General features: G+C 41.9%; 3 protein-coding genes across 4 annotated transcripts in view; 1 reads left to right on the top strand and 2 right to left on the bottom strand.

The window, feature by feature from the left end:
* The window catches only part of LOC146961284 (uncharacterized), a 31,857-nt gene continuing 6,070 nt past the window's right edge, over window positions 1-25,787 (top strand). For both annotated transcript variants that reach the window (XR_015035173.1, XM_085770393.1), the window contains exons 1-7: window positions 1-72; window positions 606-952; window positions 1,438-1,534; window positions 9,221-9,297; window positions 10,612-10,696; window positions 22,586-22,685; window positions 23,179-23,263. Coding sequence is in view for 1 of the 2 variants with exons in the window: in XM_085770393.1 (XP_085626519.1) it covers window positions 662-952; window positions 1,438-1,534; window positions 9,221-9,297; window positions 10,612-10,696; window positions 22,586-22,685; window positions 23,179-23,263 (735 nt within the window). In the remaining variant the exon portion in view is untranslated. The remainder of the gene's footprint in view (window positions 73-605; window positions 953-1,437; window positions 1,535-9,220; window positions 9,298-10,611; window positions 10,697-22,585; window positions 22,686-23,178; window positions 23,264-25,787) is intronic.
* On the bottom strand, window positions 1,649-8,871 carry LOC146961285 (12-(S)-hydroxy-5,8,10,14-eicosatetraenoic acid receptor-like). Its single transcript, XM_085770396.1, has 4 exons — window positions 8,577-8,871; window positions 6,103-6,314; window positions 4,609-5,014; window positions 1,649-4,137 (listed from the first exon to the last, which is right to left on the bottom strand). The coding sequence occupies exons 2-4, from the start codon at window positions 6,255-6,257 to the stop codon at window positions 3,673-3,675; spliced, it is 1,026 nt and encodes a 341-aa protein (XP_085626522.1). The 5' UTR covers window positions 6,258-6,314; window positions 8,577-8,871; the 3' UTR covers window positions 1,649-3,672.
* gpr31 (G protein-coupled receptor 31) lies at window positions 12,883-17,698 on the bottom strand. The gene is made up of 2 exons (XM_085770395.1): window positions 16,850-17,698; window positions 12,883-14,523 (listed from the first exon to the last, which is right to left on the bottom strand). Exons 1-2 carry the CDS (start codon window positions 17,393-17,395, stop codon window positions 14,053-14,055), a joined length of 1,017 nt encoding a protein of 338 aa, XP_085626521.1. The 5' UTR covers window positions 17,396-17,698; the 3' UTR covers window positions 12,883-14,052.

The raw sequence follows: 25,787 nt of genomic DNA on the forward strand, positions 1-25,787 counted from the left end.
GACGTGATTGATGTGTTACCGTAGCAACAGCAAACTTCCCTCAACTGTAACTCAGCTTGACGACGACGGAAGGTAACTGACTTTTAACTAACGGTTAACAAAATATTATGGACCTAGTCCTCTGTCACTGCTTTTCAAGATTAAAAGTGGAAAGGTTATTCGTTTTCCACCTTGAATGTTGATTGGGGTTCATAATTTCATCACTAAGGTGGCATATTTCAGTAAAAATGTTTTAAGTTTTGTTCATCATTGCTCGTTTAACGACGTTTAAAGGGTGTATGCTGTACGTGCTACTTTAGCCTATGTGGTAATGTTACTTGTGTCAAATCCTGCCATCTTTGACTGACACAGATTGTACATTCAATTTCCAAACTTTCTTACTGTGAACCATTCACCATTATCAAAATTGATAATAGACCAGAACTCAATTTAAAGCACACACAGCTTTAAGTGGCTGGTGTGACTTTATTTCAAGTCCCTCTTGTCAAACTTTTAGTATGAGTCTTAAAATGCACACAAATATTATTTCCAGACAGTAACTCTCATATCTCAGCAAAGTCAACCCTGATAGATATTTTTTATTTCACAGTTCACTTACCCTCCAGGTAAGGAAAGCCTCAGGATAAAGGAGTTGCCTAAGGTGAGCAAACATCGGCCTGTGATGTCTGCTGAAGCACCCATGGAGAGGACGAGTGCACATTCAGATCAGAGTCAGTCAGTTCACTCTCCAGCATCCGTCTCATCCACGTCTGGAGTCAGTTGGGTGGAGCAGCGCTGGGACAGACTAGGCCTGCTGGCATTTCCGGGAGAGCCAGCGCTGAACAGGACTCACCCTTATACATCCCATCCTCCTCTCAATCGTTATGACACTGTCCCCATTGATCAATCCCAACCAACTACTGCCAACATGGGTGCTGATGCCTTTAAGAACACAAGTCAAACCATGCAACAAGTAAGTTTAAAGTGTTTATTTTTTGTATTTCACAAAAGTCCCAAATGTTTACATGCTGTTTTGCACCAACATTCAATAGTCATATTGAAGGTAGAGGAAGTAGACAACTCTTTCCTCACAACGATGTCTGTGACTTTGCCAGTCATTATAACTGATTTCTATCAATATTATTGGTATTATTTTGTTGAATGGCGTCATTTGTAGCACAAAAAGGTGGGTGTTTGCTTTTATTCATGTTGTGACACTGTGGAATTTAAGACAGAAATAATGCAAGGATTTACTTTACACAATACTAATCCAGATAATCCAACATGTTGACTTTTAGATTAGTTCTCCTTCTTGCCACCAGGCAGCAGTAGAGCACCACATTACAGTATTTCCTGGAAAGCGTCTCATCTGAAACCCCACTGATAAGGTCAATGGGACATGTTCTGCTTTCTTCTGTGGGTCAAGTTCTTAGCTAAAGGCTGTCTGTTTCTTTGCAGGCTCCAGATCATCCATGTGAAGTGGTTCAGCAGCAAATTGAACAGATCCACAAGGTTCTGCAGGAGCAGGGTAGACTACTGACTCTTCTAGGAACAGGTCAGTGTACACACTCCTGTTATGCCCTGTACAACAAAAAACTAAGCCTTCCCAACAAATTCAGACCACATAGCAGATTCAGTGTAGTAGATGAGAAAGATAGAAAGGTTAATTAAAATCACTTGTTATTTATTATTTAGATAAAACTCTTACATCCGTTTTCAGTCTGCGGTTGAGTTATTAAGTAATTATAGGATTTAAAAAAATCAGGCAGGGCATGGAGACTGTCTGGAGGCAAGCCACCAACAATAACACTGATGCTGCTGAGTGTCTGATTGCCTCTGAGTCTGCTCTCATACTTCTTCTCCTCTGTTGTTGTTTTTGTTGCCGTGTGTGTGTGTTCCTGCTCTGAGGCTACTAGCCTCAACTTGACAGCCGCAACTAACTCGGCTGTTGCAACACCCATTTAAACTGCCCAGAGAAAAGGCATCACACTTCAGAATAAAGCAAGAGCAGGTGGGAATTAGAAACTGCACACAAAGGGCGTAAATATGTTGGAATTGGCTGTTTTATTTGACCCACTGCAGATGACTTCATGCTTTAAGAGTGATCTGAGTCACTGCCAACAGATACACATGCACAACCTGAGCAAACTGAAGCACCTCCCTGCAAAGAGGTGGAAAATGGAGCAGGCAGATCAGCAATGCCGATGTTTGGACATTGTAGTGATGTAGAGGGGTACAGCAGGGATTCGGAGGTATTGCTCTTTGTGCGTGTTTGGAGAAATGTTACACCATTGGAGGAGGAGGAAGAGAGTTTTCGTCATGTGTGTGTGTGTGTGTGTGTGTACCGGTGTGTTTTCCAGAGAAAAAAACACTCTTCTCATGCAAACCCTCAAGGCCCCAAAACCACTTCAGTGCAGTTGTATGAACCGTTTCATCTGTATTCTGCGTATTTACAGCAGTGATATACAAATACATCCACTCAGCATCTTGATGTTATACAAATAATTCAATTTCCATCATCAAATCACCAAATATGTAGACACTGTGAGTGAGGAACATGCGGTACATCTCCATCCACTTGGGCTTGACATATTTGCAGTGGGCATTGCTACATAACTTTTAACCTTTTTTAAACTCTAGAATATAAAAAAAATGATTAATAAAGAGGCAGCAACTGTCAGTGAAATCACTACCACAGACAGAAAAAAATTAATCTTGTAATTAAACGTAAATATACAGAGTTCACAATATAAATGTGCAGTACAGCAGATTTGGACTAGTATGTAAACAACAAAGTAGGTTAAGTAATAAACAGTACATTCAGCTTTTCTACACTATACCGTCAGTACTGAGGAGTTATTGCAGGAGACATCATATACATTAATATGCAATTACAAAAGAAATGCTGTATCTTCTCACCTCCTTATCACCTGGTTGGAATAAATCCCAATAAATATAAATATAATCCAATATATCTAAGTTAATAATGACGTAAAAAAGTAAAAATCCATACAACACACTGTTTCTTATCTTTATACATGTTTTTACAGCCCCGTAATATGAAGCCATGAGAGTGACTAATTCACTTTAATGCCCCTTACACCCACACTTGTGTTTGAAGTCACTGTGGTTTGTGCAGACGCTTCTTTAATAACACCTGGCTCACTTATCTTTTATCTCACATCTCTTTTGTCTGTTTGACTGTTACACCTTTTTTCTGGTGATGTTGATTGCAGTGAGAGGCACGGAGGACTTAACAACCAAAAGCAGTAAAAATTAAACTTCCACATCATATATAACATTGTTAAACATATGTATTTCACATTGAAGTAAGTGCAGAAAGAAAAGCCTTTAAAGCTCCAGTAGAAGGTTAATAAAAACTATAATGGAGGTTTATCAGGAGAAATGTTGTGTTTCAGCAGCACAGATGTGAGGTCGGGTGTTTTATTGCACCCCCACTGCATCTGGTGTTTGGTTTTTTTTTTGGTTGTTTGTTTTGGGTTTTTTTTTTAGCACTTTTTTATAAAGAAAATGTGATAACCTTAAATGATTAGCACTGTTCTGCCCTGCTCTTCCAGAGAGTAAGTCATATCTGTCAGAGTCGGTGAAAACGCCCACATGCCTGAGGCATAATGGTAGATTTATCGCAGATGCTCCCAGAGAGATTTCATCACAGTTTAAGGGAAGCAGAAATCATTTCTCTAGCATTGGCAGAGAAATAGTTCTGGCGTTCGAAGTCGTTGTTGTCGTCATTCCGTTTCCCTTGGCCGGGTCCGAAGTCAGCAGCCTCCTCTGAAGGAATGTGGGACAGAAGGTGGATATGTACGCATCCTTAAACCCAGAGTTACAGAAGCAGTAAACCAGCGGGTCCAGCAGGCAGTCGGTGTAAGACAAGACCATGAGGCTGTCGTAGACCTGCACCACTATGTCCTCTGCAGGCTGAATGTCCAACAGCCTGACGCTCAGCAGCACCGCTCTGGCTATGGCACAAGGCAGGAAACAGATGGAGAAGACAACGACGACGGACATGACCACCCACACTGCCCTCCTCAGTTTGGTCTTCTCACCGACCGTCTTCTTCCTCAGCCGGTTGACGATGCGTATCGTGCAGTAGACGAGGATGATGAAGGGGAAAATGATCTGGCTGAAGAAGACGACCTTGAAGAGATTAAAAAAAATGGCTTTGAATATATAAACTCATGGCAAACCATTAAAGAGACTGCTGGGTTTGTTGGGGGCCTTTGGCCTTTAATTCGATCCAGACATTGACAGAAAGTTGGGGAAGAGAGAGGGGAGTGAAGACTGAGCCCAAATGGTATACACTTTGTTGCTGATAAACTTTCTGCCAATGACTTATAGATAAATTGATAATGTATACAGGCCTCGGACTGATACTCTGACTGACCGAGTAGTTCATACACCCAGACAAAGGGGAAAAGATCAACCTTTAAGGCTCACAGTGATGAAACGACTGTCGACATTACAGGAAGTCTGTGAGAGGTTGTGCAAAATACTGAGGTTTTTATTATGTGGGTAGCTTTTGTGTGTTTTTCCTTGTTGTTGTTGTAGTTGTTATTGGTTTCAAAGACGAAGCTAATTCAAACCACATTAGACAGAAATAGGAAGTACCTCTCTGAAGGTGTCCGTCACATCGTGGTACGACGTCTCAACTTTTCGCCCGTGGCTGTTGCAGCACTCAAAGGTCCTGACCATGGTGGGGATGGTGAGGGGCAGCAGGAGCAGCCAGATGATGATGGAGATCTGGGGAGACTTCTTCAACACTTTGACGAAGTTCCTCCGCCCGAGGTGGACCACGTTGAAGTAGCGGTCAAGGGAAAGGGTGATGAGGAAGGCGATGCTGGCTCCTCGATTGAGAAACAGCATGAAGAGCAGCATCTTGCACACCGTGCTAGAGCTGCTGCGCCTCATGCCATTGTGGTAATGAAAGGCCTTGGCAGGAAGACAGGCCACCAGCAGGAAGTCAGCCACCACAATATTGAAGAGGAAAATACTTTTGTTCTTCCAGAACTTGAATCTAAAAAAGAAAAAACAAACAAACAGATATTTGTTTTGCTGCTAAAAAAGTTTATTCTGGATCAAGAATAAACTCTGCATCATATTTAATACTCAAAAACTGATGCATACTCAGTGCACCAATGTGGTGTTTATATTGTATATTTTAGGATTTCATAATTACCACTTTTTTTTGTTTTTTCAATGTTTATATCAGTGATGGAAATAATAAAACTGTGCCAAAGAAAATGCTGACTGTGCACACTGCCTGCTGGGATGCTCTTCATCCACAGCACAATGTGTTCCACATGTTTATCCACATGTTTATCCATAAATCTCATAGTGGTTCCCAACCAGTGGGCATGTGGGAGGGTATTACAAGTGGGCTGACAAATCATTTTTTAAAACAGCAGCAGTTTTGATGAAAAGATGTAATTATGATTGGAAATTATATAAAAACATAGGAACTCTAATATTGTTGCTGGTTGAATCACAGTTTAGACTTGTTTGGTATCTCAGTCTGAAGAATTTGGACTTTTTGACTTTGTAATAGGAAGAGTTTAAAAAGGGAAGAACATTATTGTAAACCAACAACTGACAATTACTGTACCATCAAATAATAACAGCTGGAACAAAACTGAGCTTCCCCTTGTTCCGAGAAGGCATCATTGACCCGGGGCGGGGAACCAGTCATAACACACATCTTATCTTGTTTCATGAACAATGTGTGAAAACAGCATAAAAAACCAACAGGGCTGCATATCCGTTATTTTTGTTCATAATTTATTTAATGTCCCATTAGAGAAGTCAAATTGTTGTTGTATTGAATGTTTGGCATTTTAAGTTGCGTCCTACATTTCGGTTAATTACAGTCATTAAAAGTGAGGTGTGTTAATCCTTTTCAACTACTGTAAAATGGCTGATGCAGCATTGTTTTTCATATTGTTCTGATATTGAGGCTAAATCACTCTGAATACAAGGAGCTTCCCTCAGGTGATGAGCCATGCTAACACCACTTACTAAGATAAATGTCTGGTTTTGGCTTCTACACTTATCTTATTTCTGAAAATAGTGAAAAAGCAGTGAAGGCAAGATTAAGCTTCCTCATACCTGAAGATGAAGATGTAGAGCACAGACAGATTGAGTGGCAGACCCAGCACGAACTCTCCAATCATCACCCAGGAGAGGACTTCGTAGGTGGCATTGTTGGGTACTTTGCAGTGGTCAACCGAGTCGTTTGTAGACATGTTTGGTTGGTTGGACATACCAGTGAAAGAAGTCGTCCTGCTTCCACAGCAGCTGGAGAAGTTGCAATCAAAGTCCTGTATGATATAGTACCACAGCAACAGAAAGGAGAAGTGTTAAAGGTGTATCCAGACAGGCATCACAAGGTTAAATCCTTCATCTCGGAGGCTGTCGTTGCTGCCTGTGTAACCCAGAGTCTCGTCCCCTCAGGCACCGGGTTCCCCCTTTGACTGTGATCCGTCAAATGCAGCCGTCCCCGTCTGAGAGCCTTGCAGCGATCCTGGAGCTCTGTCAAGACTGAGGCTGAGCCAAAACCCACTGAGGGAACATGCACTGTAAACACATCGCATACATTGAAAAAAAAAAAGAAAAGAGGAAACACCCCGTCTCAGTGCGTCTGTAAGGGCTTGAAGCTTCCACCGGTGCTTGAGTGAGAAAGAAGAATTTATAGTCAGCTGGAGGTGTGGTTTAAAGTGAGAGGATTATCTCACTGAGGTTCGTCTCAGTTCGCCTACAATGCACTGAGATTTCCTTACACTTGATGCAGCTGGTATTGACACTGAAATGACAGTGACACATCTCTAGTCTGTTTTACCCAGAAACTACTGCCTGGAAACTGGATGTTTAAGGTGTTTTCCTGCAGAACGGGGCCAGCGCTTGTGAAATTCCTCAGGTGGCTGTCTATAGGAAACCATCCTGTCTGCACATGTCAAGCGTTACGCTGATGGTGATGGGACTGGAAAACATTTCCTTTAAACAACATTTCACGTTTCATGTCATATAGAGAGAACTCTGTTGACGACACTAATGCACAGAACAAAAAAGATTGTCCGTACTGTGCATAGATACATTTTTGTTGACGAGATTTCAGATTTCATTTGCAATTAATAGGGTTAAAATACAGTCAGAAAACATGATCACATCCATGCTTGTGACCAGACAAAACTCATTTCTTACCAAAGAATTTACAGTCTGAAGACATCGAGGACTATTTACGTATAGACTTTGCATCTATTCAAATATTTCTGTGGAATACTTTTACCACGCTCAGTAGTTCAGTGGAACACAGATGATTGAATGACAACTGAAATAGTCTCTGACCCACATCCTCTTTTCACATTTTTTTGGGGTGGATATCTATCTAAGCATCTTCAGCCAATAAAGCAAAGATTAGCTTTAGTGTTGAAAGACCATTAGACAAGTCTGAATCTATTCTGTGCCAAAAGCCGTTGCAGTGACACGAGGGTCTTAAAATGCCGTGCACAGATAGAATCAGGAGCTTTCAAACAATTTATAATTTGTCAAAGTTGTGTGAAGATCAAGTCCAAACCGCACTTTTAAGGTAGCGCTTCTGAAGCCAAAGCGTCCCACAGGGTGGGTGGAGTGTATTTAGAAAAGTTCAAGTAGTCTCAGCTGTTTTCACTGACAAACAACAACTCTAAGACCCAACAACACACAGTTGGTCACACTCTGTCTCAAATGATGTAAGGTCGTACAGCAGGCCAGTTCCAAGTTAGATGAGCAACAAAACCTCCGTACCTAAACTAGAACCAACGAGTGCGTTGGCAGATGTGGTTCATCAGCTGTGCATGTTTAAATACATCCGTCACTGTAGCCTTGGTTTTACACCGCAGTGGTGTGGAGTTCCTCTTTTTAATTGTACACCTATCATCCTAAAAAATATAGAACAATACTCTCCACTTGGGTAAAGTTTTGAGTTACTACACAGTGAGCTCTTTGTGCCTGGTGTGCATGTTTCTCAGCGGCAAAAGGAAGTGTGAAAGCATGCATAAAGAGATATGCAAGTCACCTAAAGAAAACCAACTGATTGTGGTTGACGGCAAGCCACAAACATGAAGTGTGAAAAAATAAAAGCAAAGTGAGAAGAGTGCTCTTTGCTGGATCCATTCACACTAACATGGCAACAAAAAATAGCCACCTATTACATAAATATCTGAATATACTGTATATACATCTAAAGCTAAGCCGAAACAATGGTGAATGGGAAATTAACCAGAACAATATAAACATTAAATTGTTTATGTATATTGCAACAAAAAAGTAAAAAGAAAAATCAAAGTCTTTGTTGCAGACATTTACCATTTTGTGCATTATTGTGTTACTAATTAGTCTTTTTCTTTCCATGACAATGATTTCACATCATATTCTCACAGTCATGTTTTTCTTATCCAAGCAGCAAATGAATAAACAAAATGATTAAGCCTTAAACTACATTGTCCAATTTGGAAATGACACCAACATAGCTTGTGTATCAAGTGCATTACTTTCAATGTAAACTGCAGTCGTGCTCTCCAGCACAAACAGATGCGTTCACTGACCTGTTGGGCTTTGCAGATCCACAGTGAGACGTTGTGCGTTGCTCCGCGCTCCGACGACACTCGGGCCGACGGCCTCAGACGGCGGTGGAATATACCAGAACATGGTGTGCCATGGTCTCTAGTGGGATCGGAAACACTTTATGTAACCTCCACCATATGACACTCTAGCTTGAGCAAAATTGTGTGTTTGAGCAACTGGTGTGAAAGACAGACTAGTCGGTGATGAAAGCAGAACTCAGTTGTGTAAAAACTACAATGAAGCTGGGTTGGCTCATCAGCCGTCGGCTTCATTTCTGCCTCTGTGATTTTCTGCACGCTTGTATTTATCGTGCCTCAGGTGTCAGTTGTAAGAAAGTGACAGGCTTGGTTACTGTTTCCCTAAAGCAGCAGTAACGATGACAACAGTACACACACACACACACACACACACACATAGACACACTCACACAGTTGTTTACTTTGCCCGCACAGGTGTTCCAGGAGACTTGTCTCGTAACTTATTATAATCGGTGTGTGTGGAAATACTGTATGTTGGTCAGTGGTTTGGCCTCAGCTCGTGTTTCCCTTCAGCTCTAGCTCTCAGAAATTGATCATCTTACTTGATAATCATTATTCTGCCTCTTTCTCCTCTCTGCCTCTTGAAGGTTTGACATTTCCTGTCTACATGTTTTCTCTGTGGAGCGGCTCACCTCCTGCGCTGATGCTGATAAACTCAGACCAGGTAGGTGCTTTATGAGTGGAGAAGATCCGGCTATCAGTGGTTGGATCTGGATTCCTTTAAATGAATGAAGTTTATTCCAGACACCTCTTTATATTTACTTGTAAATGTTGGTTTTTTGGGGTTGTTTTTTTTAATAAAAGTTCACCCAGTCCCAAAAGTGACGAAGTGAAGTTCAGATAACAGATCACCTTATTGATCCACAGGAGGAAATAACAATATACTGTAGTATAGCTGCTCCAAGAATAGAGAATATAAAGTGAACGAAGGTCAATAAAGACAAATATACACATATACAAGAAATATAACAAATTAAAACGCTTAAGGAATGTAGAAGGTGAAAAATTAAAGGTTAGATCGCAGTAATGAGTGGAGAAAGAAGATGATAAGGCCTCCACCCTCCAGTCACTGAATGGTTTGATGATGGTGCAGAAGGACGTGAGTGAAGACTCTGCGTTATGAACAAACACCGTTCCTCCTAAAGATACTAATCCCTCATTTGGTTTTTAAATAAAAGTGAAGAGAGAGCTGTGGAACCTAAATCTCCAAACCCGTCAGTAACGCGTGCTGTCCTCAGGGTGGGGCCGTTGTCACCATGTTAGTCCGCTCATCTTTCTGCTTTTGTATGTATTTAAGCACACTCATCATGTGAGAATATATAGTGTGTATCAGGATATGAATGTATAGGTGAATGTATATTTGTGTGTGTGTGTGTGTGTGCGTCAGAGTGTCTGTGTTTGTGTACATGTAGGTCAAACATCAGCTCTGTCAGTTCTCATGTGTTTATCAAACTCTGTGTAGATCTGTGATAGGTCTGTTTCCTTTGACAAAGCTTCTTCATATCTCTATGGTTAGAGATATGAAGAACGCTGCACTGTTTACTACCCAGCTGCAAAATAGGTTTTAACCAACTTTATTCAATCTTTTTTTTTTTTTTTCTCAATTTTTTGATTCTGACACGTTATCTTGATTAAATGCATTTGTTTGTAATTCTAATTGTTATGTAATTTTACCCATTGTTACATCTTGTGCATGTGTTGTTGCTGACTGGCATGTAAAATCTGCAGCTTACACAAGTGTGGTGTGGAAATGTTCAGTGAACCAGGAGACATTTTGTGCCTGACATGTTCCCAAATATGAAAGTTGAACACTACACAGCACATACATGAAGTCAAGTAATTTTTACATATGAAAAGAATCTTCACAGGTCCAACCTGTTTGTATAAGTAAGTGTGCCACAGAGTTTCTTTTCTTTATTATATCCTTTCCCCCCTCTCTCTCTCTTCTGTCCCTGTCCTGTCTCTCCACCTCCCACAGCTCCCAGTTTCCCCAGTGTCGTCTCCTCCATCCGATGGAGCGAGACCTGAGGAGCGTCCACACGTCTCCACATGCCCCGGCCACGGTAAGATAGCAGCCACTGGCTCCTGAAACCGTATCAGCATCACGTCCTCGCGCACGCACACGCGCTGATACCATCTGTCCCAGATTTCATGTCAACGTGTCGAGCCCTGTCGTGTGAGGATTAAACAGAGTATTTGTGATTTGAAACATGCTACAACCACATGAAACTCCTAAAAACACAGTGATATATTTATGACATGATAAAGTGAAACCAACACAAACCTAACCCACTGTATCAACAACAAACATCATGCTGGATTATGCATTTAAATCCATCTGAATCACTAAATGTCTCAAATAGATTCAGTGATGTGCTGACACATCTCTCCTCCTTTTATAATGTTATTTGAGACTAATCTATGCAGAGAGAAACAGAAACAGACAATAGTGACCAAGCAACAGGATGTTTGATGATTATGCTCATAGTCAAACTTACGTAACGTTTCTTTTTGGGCAAGAGCTTGAAATGCAGCAGTGTTGAGTCTCAGCTTCCTTTTTCTTTTTTCCTACTTCTCGCTTGTCCTATAAAGGCGACATGCTGTGATTTCTACTGAATGTAACATACATTTATCTCTCTTTCTCAGACTGAAGTCATACATTCTTTATGAGAGCATTCTCTTTCCTTTATCATCATTTGAAGCAACAATAGACTTTATTGAGGGTTTTGTGAGAACTTTTGCAATATTGCATAACCGCATGCTGACGCATGAAGCTCATGGGAACGTTTTGTGAAGCAGTTCAGTGAATGAACGTTGCTGGACACCAACGGCCTGAAACAGGTTCATCTGAGCACAAACCGTTAAATGAATCACTCGAGTTTCCTCAACATGGTTTCCCCTCGCCCGGAGGAAGACGAAGGATCCGTCAGCTCAGCAGGAGCGGGCTCAAAGATCAAAAAATGTGTTTATACATTCACACTGGTAAAGACACGTCAAAGGCGGTGGTAGTATTTACACGATGCCACCTGTAAAACACAGTTGTAAAATGTTTTACAGTGCCCGTCTCTAAGAGTGATTCCTGCTCTGTATCACGTCTATGACTGACTCACTCCTGATCAGTTGTATCTTGACTAAAACTTTTATTTGAGCGCTTTATGTATTGTGAAAAGTGGCATATTTATAAGCACATGCTATGTGAATGTAGTACATAACTTAACAGCTAAAAACTATTCCCATAATTCCTTCTCTTGCCAAGAACCGATCATGTTTTATGAGGTGATGTTCACCTGAAATGATTCTAAAATAGGTGAATAACATAACATATATCAGTCATAACATAGTGGTAGTATTTGCTGATACTTATTCCAGGTTGTAGCTAAACAAATAGCAACATTTAGCGTTCAGGAATGCTAATACAGCTGTAACACAGCTGCATTCATGTCAGGATGACTTGTCAGGACTCGTGTTTGACCCCATTTAAAACGCCCACGTCCTGTAAGGCTGTAAAGAGTAAAGGATTAAGAGGAGGTTATAAGTGGAAGAAATAGGAAACTCTGTTCTAATGCTCTACTTTATAGTTTGTAACAATCAAAGAGACATTTAATACGACTAAAAGAACACCATGACCTTCTTGTAACTGGTGTGTTTTTATATAAACTTTATACAGAACTAAAACCAAGGAGTCATTCTGTTGCTCAGAGTTACAAACACAACAACACTCAAGTCCATGGTGTTAATATTGACACTTGTCTTAAAGGTGGTGTCGTTTATGGTATATATGACCTTAGGACATTTGTTTCAATATTTACTCTGTAAGTATTTGTGTTTTCATAAGTTGTGATACTTTTTCACATGTTGAGTGAACTTTGAAACCATTTGTGTGTTTGTGGTCTGAGGTCAAACGCAGGCATTAGTCTTGTTTGCAGCCACATTCCTACAGCTCTTTAATCTTTATTTCTATCACTACACAGCTGTAGAGATGTGGATCTTCTTCTTTATTAGTCTTGATTTCCCTTCATGAGAAGCAGCTGCTCTTTTGCTTCACACTGCAGTGACTCTGGGGTTTCCCCTCTGTTTCGTCTACACTTTTTAGTTATCAATTTGATTTCTAATAAATTAAACTTGACAAGAAAAGTTGCATAATATTTCACCGTGCTATTATCTCATTATATACTTAGACTGTCTCACAATTTCACACCACGTCATTCCAGTCACGAAGCAATGATGTGTTATAATGAGACAGGGTGGTGCAGCATTAACACACAGTTTCATTATGATAGTTAACACAGGGTAACCGAGTCGCCTTGGTGTCTATCTAGCCAGGCAGTAAACAATAGACATATGTTCACTCATCGTTACTATGGATGACATCATCAGGGTCAATATGACCCATCGGATGACTTACAGGTACAGTCTGGATAACGTGTCTCCTAGTCTGGTCATGATCATAAATTACACGTGAGTCATTGTTTATACTGTAAATCTCATTATTCCAGATCCGTGGGGTCTTAAAACCAGCAGCGATACGTAAAGAGCTGAACAGAACGATGGACAGTTTCCTGTTGTTTTATTATCAATGCATTTACAAAAAAAAAAAAAAGATCCCAGAAAGAAAATATGTACAGTATAAATACACCCATCTGTCTCTATATATTTACACAGCAAAAAACGGTCAGACAATTCAATATTAGATCAACATTTTAACAACCAACTTCCTGTACTGGCCTGTAGAATTAACTCTTACATAACGGGGGACTGACTGTGGCCTCATATGCATCTATTTTTTGATCCTCCAGAGCCAGGAACTCATGTTGGTGAATACTAGAAAACCTTCTTTTAGCCTCTTGGTTCAGAATTTCACACATCAGCATCACAACAAATGTATTTGACCAGATTTTTAAACACATTTTCCAACGGTACAGTTATAGTTTTTGAGGTTTAATCAATGCTTGTTCGACCAGGGAGTGCTAAGATAACAGCCGTGTGAGACTGGTACGATTGGACAGATAAAATTCCTGTGCTTGAAAGGATTTTTTTCACAGTCATAACTACTACTACGTGTTCGCTGTCCAAGCTAAACAGCACAAAAAACTGAAAAAACAGATGTTCTTACTTTAGCTGGGAGGCATTCCTCTTAAAAAGACATTTTCACAAAATAAAATGCAACAACATTAACATATCCTACACATTCAGGAGAGTCTTTCACCTGTTGAGTTACTACATCTCACTTGGTGGATCTACAGTGCTGAAGAGTCGCTCTGGTTTACTACCTATTTCAGAATGATTTAAATAACATCTCAGTCCCTTGTCTTCATAGCAGCGGTCCCGTTCATACAGTAGATAGTTGGTTGGGGCCCCACTGTCAGTCTCAGGTAGTTTCCTGTTGGTTTCCTGTGAGGAAAAAACCATCTGCACAGCTTCAAATGACAGTGTTGTTGGTGCGTGGGTTCCCCGACGCTATCTGCCCCGTTGAGCTGTCCACTGGCATCTGACCATCTTTTAACAAGAATGGGAAATATTTGGAGAGATAAAGAGCTTTGAACTTGGTGCTGCAGAAGCAGTAGATGAGCGGGTCCAGCAGACAGTCCATGTAGGAGAGGACCATGAGGCCGTCGAAGGCCAAGGCAGCTTTGTTCTGGTAGACCAAATCCAGGTCTAAGACACGGACGATCAGCAGGACCATCCTGGCTATGGTGCAGGGGAGGAAGCAGAAGGAGAAGACCACCATGACGGCCATCACCAGGAAAACCGCCCTCTTCAGCTTGGTCCTGTCGCCGACGGACTTTTTCCTGAGGCGGTTGACGATGCGCACCGTGCAGTAGACCAGGATGATGAAGGGGATGAGGATCTGGGTGAAGAAGACCACCTCTCTCAGACTGTCCACCACATCCTGAAAGCAGAGAAAGGGTCAGCTTCACTGTCATACAGTACATCAACAACAAAGGCTTGACCTTGATTGGTCGGCGATTGGAGCATCGCATCAAAGTCGCACTCATTCTGCAGAAACATGTCCCTGTGACATGATTAGATCAACACTGACCTGCTGAAGTGAAACTAGTTTTAACACTTTACATGCAGTTCGGCAGTTTAGTGCAGATAATCGGGCCTCCTAAAGGGTGACCAGATCAATTTTGAGGGGTTGTAAGATGATTCATTGGAGAGAAAGAAGAAAAATCATCTTTATTTGTACTTATGTTTGCTTTTTTGTGAAGTTGTGTCTACTCTAATGTAACGGAGGACCGCGGGTATAGTCACAGTCACGAGGTACCAGTACGGAGAAGTGACAGCGTGTGGCGGTTAGCGGTACTGAAGTTAAACTCATTGACCTCCTGGCGAAACGGTTAGCATCATCGCTCGCGGTGAGGGAGACCGGGGTTCGAAACCCACTCAGGGCCAGCCAAACAACATCGGTCACACTAACTCTTCAGACTTCAAACAGTAATTCCAACAAAAGTATCTGTTAAATCTAAAGGGGATATCACACTTAAAGGGACAACGAGGAGTTTCTCCATCGGCAGAAGGAAATATTCTGCGACAATAAAAAAGTCTCATATTAATGTGGATGAATCTCCGCTACCCACACTTGTTAATGGGCCCATTTTCGATAAATATATCGTTTTGTCTCTATCGTTATTTTGTTATTATTAGTGGTGGCGGAAATGCTGGGCGAGCCGACCAATGTTTCCTTACTTTCGGTTTCGCGGACGCTGCCTAGTGAGTCATATGAATAACGCTGCCGAATCGCTGTTTATGGTCGGAACTACGACGGTATCTGAACCTCTTTGAACCTCTGACTTTAATTCTTGATGAATGAAAACACGAGTCTGTCTTGCGCCGGTCAAAGAATTTCACGGTGCGCGCAGAGGCTCATAAATGTAGTGTGAAAACAAACAAACTACATTTTCATGAGGATCACAAACCAAAAAGGTTGAAAACACTTTATCAATCTCTTGTGTTTTCAAATTTAACACTTTAATTTTAAAAGTAGCCTCTCTGCCTCCCATTATTGTACTTATAACTAGTTCCAGATACTTTAGTTTCCACCTCTGCCCACGTACTGTATGTGAGAAAGTAGTTTCTCCTGAGTAATTAGTGAAACTGAGGTAAGCATGATGAATCAAAGGCCCTGTTCAGACCTGTCATTGACATCAGCTGATCTGAACACAGGTGGACAGCTCTGAGTTCAGGTGTAAACGCACCCAAGACACATTGACGACGCATTCGAGGTGTTACCACATTGAGGAGTGGTCAGGCCACAATGTCAAATATGTCGTGGGGTCAGACTGGAGGACCGCCTTCTCTACTGATGTCTCTAATTAGTCCCAACACGGCCGTGCTAAAACCGGCGTAATGGCATTTCCATATGTCATAGAATTGTTCTGGCTGTAAACAACAACGTGTACGTGTTTATGTGCATACAATATAGAGCAGGAAAGTGAACTCCAGTCCCCAGTGGAGATATACGTATGTCAATACCAGATGTGAACGGAGCCTCAGTGACTGCACAGGACAGACGGACATTTAGACACAACAGGGTGTTAACACAACAATGCCCTCTGCAGTCTCTTATACATTCAAATCATAACATATTTGCATGTCGTCGTGCACAGAGTAAGTGAAGAGTGCTTACTCCTCACTTGATTACTTTCTATCACTCACACATCTTATCAGACCGTGGCCCTGTCTCGTGTGGTGCGGTTTGACACATTCCAGGTCTAACGTGTCTCAACACTGTGGTGCTGCGTCGGTGCAAAAATAGCTGTGCAAACAGGCTCTATAGAAAGTGCAGCTCTTCAGATAAACCCCAGTGCTCTGTTCCCTCTGGGACGATGCCATGGACCCACATTCTCCACGTCTGATTGGGCTGTTTATCCACTTAATGACAAAATATCATGATCTCAAACATATCTTGTGTGAGCTGTGTGCATTGCACAAATGGAACAAAAGATGCAGCTATTTTACATCATCACTGACTTAAAAAATGTTGCCACATGGCTGCAGCGTTGCCACATGGTCATAACTGACGGTGTTGGAGAAAAACAACTGTCATGAATGTGCTCTTGCAAAACTGTTTTCATGTCATGAGAATATGATGAATCACTCGGCGCCAAAGTGCCCTGTCATTACTTCTCATTTCTTGCTCTATGGAAAATTTTGGTCACTGGAGCTAGGAAAGTAAATAAACAGATCAACACATTCAGTGTGTAGACGTTTACCTTCACCAAGGTGTCCTCATCCGGGTTGTTGTCGGTTCTGTGGCTGTTGCAGCACTCAAAGGTCTTGAGCATGGTGGGAATGGTGAGAGGCAGCAGCATGAGCCAGATGACGATAGAGATATGCGGAGACTTCTTGAGGGCCTTCAGGAGATTCTTCCGACCGGGATGCACCACGTTGAAGTACCGATCGATGGACGTGACCGTCAGGAAGGCGATGCTGGCCCCTCGGTTCAAAAACAGCATGAAGAGCATGGCTTTGCAAACAACCTCATTCCCGCTCCGCCTCTCTCCTTGGATGAAGTTGTGGGCCTTGATAGGCAAGCAGAAGAGCAGGAGAATGTCAGCCAGCACCAGGTTGAACAGGAAGATGTTGTTGGTGTTGGATTTCCAGAACTTCAGCTTGAATATGAAGAGGTGGAGGACGGACGCGTTCAGAGGCAAAGCCAGGATGAAAATCACAATCATGACAGCTGCATAGAACTTATACAGCGCCTTGTTTGTGGCTTCACAGTCTTCAATTTTCTGGTAGAGAGTGCTGTTTTCCATTTCAACAGCCAGGGAACGTGCAAACACAAGTTAAAAGCAAGCGGAACAAATCTGTGCTACATGCATGGAAGTATCCTTCTCTTAACTGACAAGGAAATCACCTTACACACGCTTACACACTCTAACCACACACACACGCGTAAAAAAAAACCAAAAAAAAAAACCTGCCAAACAAGTCTCTCCAGTGTCCTCAATTCTGATCTTCTTTAAAGTTTCAAATGCTTCTCTCAGTCCTTGTGTTATGCTTGGGATTTCCAAGTCAGTCAGGCTTCACGTCCTGTTGTGCAAGTCAGCACCAGGTCTGGAAGTAATTTCTCAGTGTGCAGATCAAATGCAGCTCAACTGCTGAGCCTCGTAGTCGTAGCTCCTCCTTATTGCCTGAGGAGGTGAGTCACAAGTTGCTTTTCCACTCTGGGACCAATGGGGACTTAACAATGAGCCAAAACCAGCCCATAACATTAACATACAAATAAGCCAAGGGCCTCTTTGTCAAGAGGAAACTCTGGTTTATTTTGGCTTTAAAGCATAAGATGTGCAGACACTTTGGTTTTCCAAATGATGAAATTAAAAAACTTAACTACAGCCATGTTGATTCCTGATAAGCCAGTGTGTGTGTTTGTGTGAACCAAGTCGTAACAGGCCAGATTGTGATAACACACACACTGATATGACTGTTGACAGTTCGCCAAAGGAATGAGAATATATGGTGAGAAGATTTCACCTTCTTTTATAACACTCCGCCGTTTATTGGCTCCAGCTGTGAGAATGAAGCATTCGAGGGTTCAGTAAATCCCACAAGCTACTGTGCGACCGCCACTTTCTCATGAATGACAGCTACTGTATAGCAGCGAGTGTCTCTCTCTCTCCGCGCTGAGCCGGGATGCTAAGAATGCAGCGCAGGGACTTTCAGATACAAACTGTCCTCAGAGTACGCAGATGTGGCGCCCTGGGAATCGTTGATGGATGGACATGTGGGCAGGAGAGATGGATGTGGTGATGCTGTCAGTGTTCCTTCTCTATGTAAGGAAAAGTAAGAGAAGTCGTGAGGAATGCTGCGTCCTGAGGGAGGAGGATTTCTGTAAGGGGAGAGGGAGGGGTTGAGGGGTTAGCAGCCTCAGGCCTCTCATTCAACTCTGCATGCCTCGAACTTCGCATGCTTTGAACTCCTTCACCGCTTCAGCGACAAGTCCAGACAACTGTCAAAGATTCAGACTTTCTCGAGGGACAGACGGTGGTGAGGACGTGACCCCACCCGGCCGCCACATCTGGACTGTTAATTAAAAAAATGTCAGCTGTTGCAGCAGAAGAGCAGCATGCCGTGAAACTTCTCCACACAGTAGCTCGCATCATAAACCGACAGTATCTCCTCTCTCAAGCATTTCTAAGAGGATTCATGCAGCTGGATCTGTGCTGAGTCACGACGACAATCCCTGATTTAATCCGTCTTGTCTTGGACTTGACCTTATCAGACGAGGACTCTCTCTGTGTTTATCCCCCCCTCTTCACTCTTTCAAAGCTGATCCTTGACCTCTCCTAGCTCTCCTTTGCCTCCTCACACAATAGTTTACTTGTGTGTTGAGTAACTCAGTCAACTAAGCAGTGAATTAAAAAGCAGTGAAGCCCAGCGGCCTGGTCTCAACATTTAAGCACAGAAACTCTTTCAATATCAATCAAACAATAGCAAAGTATCTGAAAAAACCTTTAAACATGATTTATACTCCTGTTTTAGCATGTAATTAGACATGTGTGGTCCATCTAATGACAATGTTAAAGGGCATTTCCAGTTGTAATCACTGTTTACCTCAGATATCAGGTCACCTATGATCAGTTCATTTCATACCATCCGCATTGTTCCTTTCTGGGTCAGAGAACACAACAGGAGAGGGAGGGAGTAGAGGTATATGTTCTCCGACCTAGAAAGGAACAATGCGGAAGCCGCGGTAAGTCTGAATTTTGATTTAATTTAATTGTAAAGCCAATTTTAGAATTTAAATGACCACAGAAAAATTTTTAAATTAGTCCTGAGTCCATTAATGAACATTGTAAAAATGATAGATTCTTGAACAAAAACGATTAGTATGGATGGTATGAAATGAACTGATCATAGGTGACCTGATATCTGAGGTAAACATTGATTACGACTGGTAATGCCCTTTAAAGTTCCTTATCACAGTGACTGGAGCCATTTATTACCCATTGTAATATAATATAACACATTAATATTGTGTAAATAAGATAATTCGATTTTAAAACATGTTTTCCTTCAGTTTGTTTAATTCATCAGCTCACCTGCAGTGCGATCAGCTGATCACAGCCCTACAGCTATTTAGACTAGGTTTTTTTTATGCAAAGGCACAACAGGTGCGGTTACGAGCAGATATTGAAACGAAAAATGATTGTTAAGCTGGTTGCCACATAGCAGTGTGTTGCCACATGGTCATAACTGACAGTATCTCCGTCGCAAGAAACAAATTTCCTGAGTAAATTATTACAAAATAATTTTCAGTTAAAGCAGAACAGCCCGGGATGAATCATTTGGCACTAATCATAACTTCTGATTTCACCAAATACGGAAGATCGCTGGAGCTGATTCTCGGAGCCTCGGGGTCACAAACCACAGGTGGAAAACAGATTAATGAAGTCATTATTACGGCAGCGTTCAAAGACAGGCTTTTCCACGGTAACGGATTTATCAACGGACGTCATCATCAGGACGCCGGCGCCCATCCCATCATGATAAAACGCTCCTTGTCGAACTGTGTCATTCCCACAGCACAGCAGCGATGTTTCCATAGTCACTGAAGTTAGACAACCATCATTGACCTGATGGAACATGAAACTATGACTTGTTGATGAGAAGAGTTCACGGGAAAAGCGAGCCTGTCACTCATTTTAACAATCAAACCACTGTCCTCAGATTGTCAAGCCCACCTGTGACTCCACTTACACTCACTGTAAAGTCGTACTTTGTGCTATAACTCACAGCGGCGGTGGGTTTTCTCACTTTCATCCATACATATCTCACAGCAGGATGAGAAGTTTGTCACATGCTTCGGCTTCCAGCTTGCAGCTCTGCGTGAAGCTTCCCTTCACCTCCCGTCCTGCAGACTCTCTCGCTCCTCTTTGGCCAATATGTCTGCATCATATAGTGTAGTACATTAACTGTTGTACTTGGGTACAACGGGCCTACAATGTATTACATGGTGGAATTTACATATGTGCCACTTCTTTGTTCATTGTAGCTCTGTTGCTTTGCTTACAGACATGTTTTCCCTCTAGTTTCCCTCTACGCTCTACTTAAATCTTATTTTATATTCAAACCAAGGTGGAACCGTATCTGCTACGAACAAGAGTATGAAATTTGAGAGAAAAACAGCTGAATGTGCTGACAGTAAAATCTCTTAGTCAAAACAGCTGAGGGTGTATTATACAGTCCTGCAGCTGCACGGTTGGCCAGATAAGATCTTTGAGGTACATATTTTGGGAAGAAAAAAAAGGAAAGAAAAACTAAACTGAAGCAAACCAGATTATTAAGCTTTAAAAATTAACCATTTAAAAACGTATCTTTTCCCCTGTGCCATTACCATCTATGCCATTCTATTAAAAAATGCATTATGTTGCTCAAATTCATTTCCAGAACAATGACGGCTCAGTGACGTCAAATGAAAGACGTTGCTTATTGCGGGAGCGTGAGGGCATTCGTTTCCAGGATGAACAGAAATAATTTGAAGGTCAGTGGGCAGCAGCCGCAGCCCAGCAGGAAGTTGACCTCTGGCCTCCAGAGGCACTCATCTACGCTCTTTAAAGACAAAGGAACGCAGCTTGAAGCCCTCCAGTCTACGACCTTTCGATCCGACTAGAGCCAACATTCGGGGACTTCACAAGAATTCTCCTCTGGTTTATATAATCCTGAGACACATATAGACTCAAACATCCAGGCTCAGACTGAAGACTTTTCCCAAGTTCACTGCCAAGAGCAAAACTCGCTCTAACACCATCCCCCCCACCCCTCTGCCCTAATCTGACACTGTTTCACAGAAGAGCATATGACAACGGGAGGACATGGGAACTTAAAATTTCAATCACAAGAGCCAACATGTCCAGAGAGGAATCCTGTCTGAAAGACCAAGAGAATATTGATGCTCTTCATTCATCACTCTGTTGACAGGTCTGTCAGAGAGAAAAGGATGGAGCGCTATGAATGAGTGAAACTGGAGCGTTGGGTGAAACCTGATGATGAAAGTTTGGATTGAAGTGTCACAGAGAAACGTCCTGTGGTGCGACCTCAGAGGATCGATGGGAAGCTTGTCTGCAGCAGAACGACACCCATGTCGGGACCCAAACATCCCAACGCTGTGCATGAATCAGATTTAGTGCAACATGTCAAGATTTCCCCCGCCTTTGAGGGAGAACAGCGTCTCCCCCCGGGGGCCTGCACAAACCAGGAAGTTATTGTTAGTTTTAAGACAGTGAAGGACAACACGGAGGGAGTCTCAAGCTCCAACATGGAAACTGATCCACAGGCTGCGCTGAAATAAAAACACATTTTCAACTTTGAAAACCGCAGAAAGTCGAGACCGGGAAGCAACGCTGACTCTCACTGGGTCAAAGGTCAAAAAACAAACTCTTGACAGTGACAGCATAATTTTGTCTTCTTGCTCCAAATAACACAAGCCAAGCTTCGACACCTCACAGATGCTGTACATTTCCCATGCATTCCTCCACAAAAAGCTGTACCATCCTCGCTGCTGCTGCTGCTGCTGCTGCTGGTGGCGGCGGCGAGGGTTGAAGATAACCCACTCCCCCAGTGTCACCACTTTCCCAAGCTCCCATCGGCCTCGGCCCTCAGGATTCCCATTTAAACCCGTCACTGTAGGACATTCTGTAGAAAACTCCAACTGAGCCAGATCAGAGACTTTGATCTGGATCAGTGTTACAGCTTCAACAAAGACAATAAAACTTTTAACTTATATTTTACATGCATTGAGGTACTGTACTGTTTCTGCTTTTTAAATAAGTAATTCAACATCAACATGTAAAGACCTTTGAGGAGAAACTATCCACAAGTTTGATGGACAGACTTCTACGTCCTTTGAGATGAGATCGTTGTTTGATGGCGGCCATGAGGACAGGTGTTTCACATCTGTCCAAGCATTTCTTTAAAAGTCTTGTATGTTTTTTCTTGTGTAGGGGGTTTTAACATGTTGGAAAGAACTTCACAGAAACATGAGAAGGGGCACGAAGATCAAGATGAAACACAAGTGGCACAAACACCATGTGGATTTCAGAGGTAACAGAAATACATTGTGGTTTTCTGGTTGTCATGTATGAATTGATAAAGAATCTTGCAACTGAGTCTAAGCAATGTTTGCCAGGAAGTAGGTAGGTGTTTCCTGTCTGTTTTATTATCTTTTTCTTATAATGATGGTATCGTGCATGAGTCTTATCTCAGGACTTTTTAAGTTGATGTATTTTATACCTGTCCAGAAGCATCATGAACTTCAAAATTATACAGTTCCCATCATCCTCAGTTGTACTTTGCTTCATGCAAATGTTAGCATAGTCACACGCTAAGCTAATATTGCAGACATGGATGGTAAACAACACCTGTTAGCTTTTTCATTGTGAGCATGAAATCTGACTAAAATTAGCATTTATCTCCATCCTGAGAGCCTCACATGCTAACGTTAGCATTCATCAAGGCGGTTAGCATGGCTATAATCTCTTTTGGGTCTTGTTTTATAGCACCTAGGTTTTTAGCAGTTGCTCTGTTTGTAATGCAGAGAAAAACACTGTGACAAAGAAGAGGATCAACACAAAGAAGAGGATCAACACAGTCTGCACAAACTGGAAACCAGTGAAGTCCAGGTTAGTTTTAAACGGGAGAAAACATGGTTTACGTCAAATCAGATGGATGTAAGAAGCTGTGGCTCAGAAGAATGTGCAATCCTCCACTAATCAGAGGGTTGGTGGTTCGATCCTCGGCAAAAAACTGAACCCAAATCAGTGTACGAGTGTGTAGATAAGACTGAATAGTGATATTCAGCTGCAGTCCACTTACAACCTCTGTTTACGGCTGTCACTGTTTGATATTTTAATTTTACAATCTTGGCAGCCAAAAGAATTTGAAGAATTCAGATACTGTTGCTCCATCTGTGGATCTGAATAAATAAATAAATAACGTTATCAGTGAAATTCATCGAAGGATTTTGACTCATACACAAGTGCAGACAGGTGGAGAGAGTCTGTACAGAACAACCGTGAAACTTGAAGGAGAGTGAAAAGCCAAAAAGATAAACTGATGATTATTTTACGCTCAATAAGATAACATTTAACTTTTTTAATATATCTTTGTTATCATCAGAACCAGTTTGCTGCAACGCTCCAACTTCTGTTGAAGCAGAAAAACTCAGAGTCGTCCACCTCTGCTCTCTGTCAGTGTCACTCACGTGTGGCCTGGATTGTCATGGCTTTGCAACAAAAACTTAGTTAATAGGTCAAATTCGTTGAGGCTTTTGCTTGTGTCAGAGAGGAGTTGTTGACAGCACGGAGGAGATAAAACGCTGCCTGCATGTTCCGCAAGCCGCAAAAATGTCGATCTGGCAGCCGTAACGTTGCTTAACAAAGTGCTGTTTCTCATGACATCATGGGCCTGTTTCACAACACCACGTCTCCCACCGAGCGTTATGTGCTATTACACACATTCGATCTCTCCCAGGCGACTCCGTGGAGGTGAAATGCTCCCTCATCAAACTGCTGTGTAACACTCATCTGTGTCAGAGAGGCATGACTTAATACTGGCCTTTCCTCGTGTGCTCCCCTGAGCCGTGAGAACCTCCCACTCCTGATATGCGCATGCTGCAGAACTGGTACCACCGGTGTTGTTTTCACTGCCAATTAGTAGAGATAGCAAGCTATTCACTGTCAGCACCTCATATCAGCACTACTTTACTTCTCACTACTTCAGACTTTGTATACAATTAAGAGTGTGAAGTGAATTCAAACTTCTGCAACTTCAATGATGAGAGAACAACAGATTGTGTAGGCCTAATTGTTGCAGATGGTTTCATTATTGCGAAGCAGAGAGCTGCTGCGAAACTGCCTGTAATTATCTGACTAAAGTCGATTTAACCTGGATGATTTAAAAACGCCAACCTCGAATAAGAGTCTGCGAGACGTCTCGTCCAGTTAATTGCTCCTGTGTTTTTCTGCTTCCCAACAGACCCGGACAAGTTTCTGCCTGTTTTTTTTCTCTGCTTCATTCTCACCAGCCTGTCATACTGGAAACGATTAGCGCTGCTTCTCTGGAACTTGATGTCAGGGGGCGTGGCAGAGGTAGCTCACATTTGACAGAAAGAGGATTAACATACCAGAGAAGTACTTGACGAACTGTGTTTTTCTATAGAGCAAAATGCTGTAGGTGATAGTGAAACCTTTCGAGAATCGCAGGTACAAAGTTTCCATGTGGAGAAATGGTTTCGTTAGAATATACTAGTCACTTGAATGTATTCTCCAGACATAATTCAATCCCTGTTTTATCATCTGTCAGAGTTTGACAGCATTACAAAATAACAGCTGCTGGCAACATGCTGTTTGAATCTTTTATTGCTACAGGGTCCTGGAGGAAGGAAGAGGTGGATTTTATTACCGACACATCAGTAACATCTAGAACTTCCTCTGATAATGCTCACACAGCTCAGAAATAGATTTCATGATGAAGATAATCAGTATTTCCACCAGCCAAACACTGTATGCAAAACTCTTGCCTTTAATGCTTCTGTATTTGACCAGTTTCTGTTATTTCATTTGAGTCATTAATAAAGATAAATTTGTGGTTTCTCTCCTCCCTCAGGCTGCTCTCTGGAGCTTGTCCCACTTCATAGTGAATCCTCGTCATATCGTTTAGCTTCTTAAAAGAGGCTCTGTTTTGATTGGTTGAATTTAAATAGCAGATTTCAGGTGAGACACCTTATAAATATAAAGCTTGTTTTGTTGTGACATCACAAAGTGACAGGAAGTCCTCACGGCTGGTTTTAAGGCTCAGTTTCTGAATACAGGCTGTGTGCATTTCTCTGTGGACTGGGGCTTTGATACTTTCACAGTATTAATATAGAACCTAGAGCTGCTTTATAATCACACTACACATAGACATCTACCTTTATACTGTATGGAGCTTTAATATAAACATCTACCTTTATACTGTATGGAGCTTTAACACAAACATCTACCTTTATACTGTATGGAGCTTTAATACAAACATCTACCTTTATATTGTATGGAGCTTTAACACAAACATCTACCTTTATACTGTATGGAGCTTTAACACAAACATCTACCTTTATACTGTATGGAGCTTTAACACAAACATCTACCTTTATACTGTATGGAGCTT

Source organism: Trachurus japonicus, chromosome 24, assembly GCF_045865225.1.
Source record: "Trachurus japonicus isolate A0001 chromosome 24, Traja_1.0".
Taxonomy (NCBI): Eukaryota; Metazoa; Chordata; class Actinopteri; order Carangiformes; family Carangidae; genus Trachurus; species Trachurus japonicus.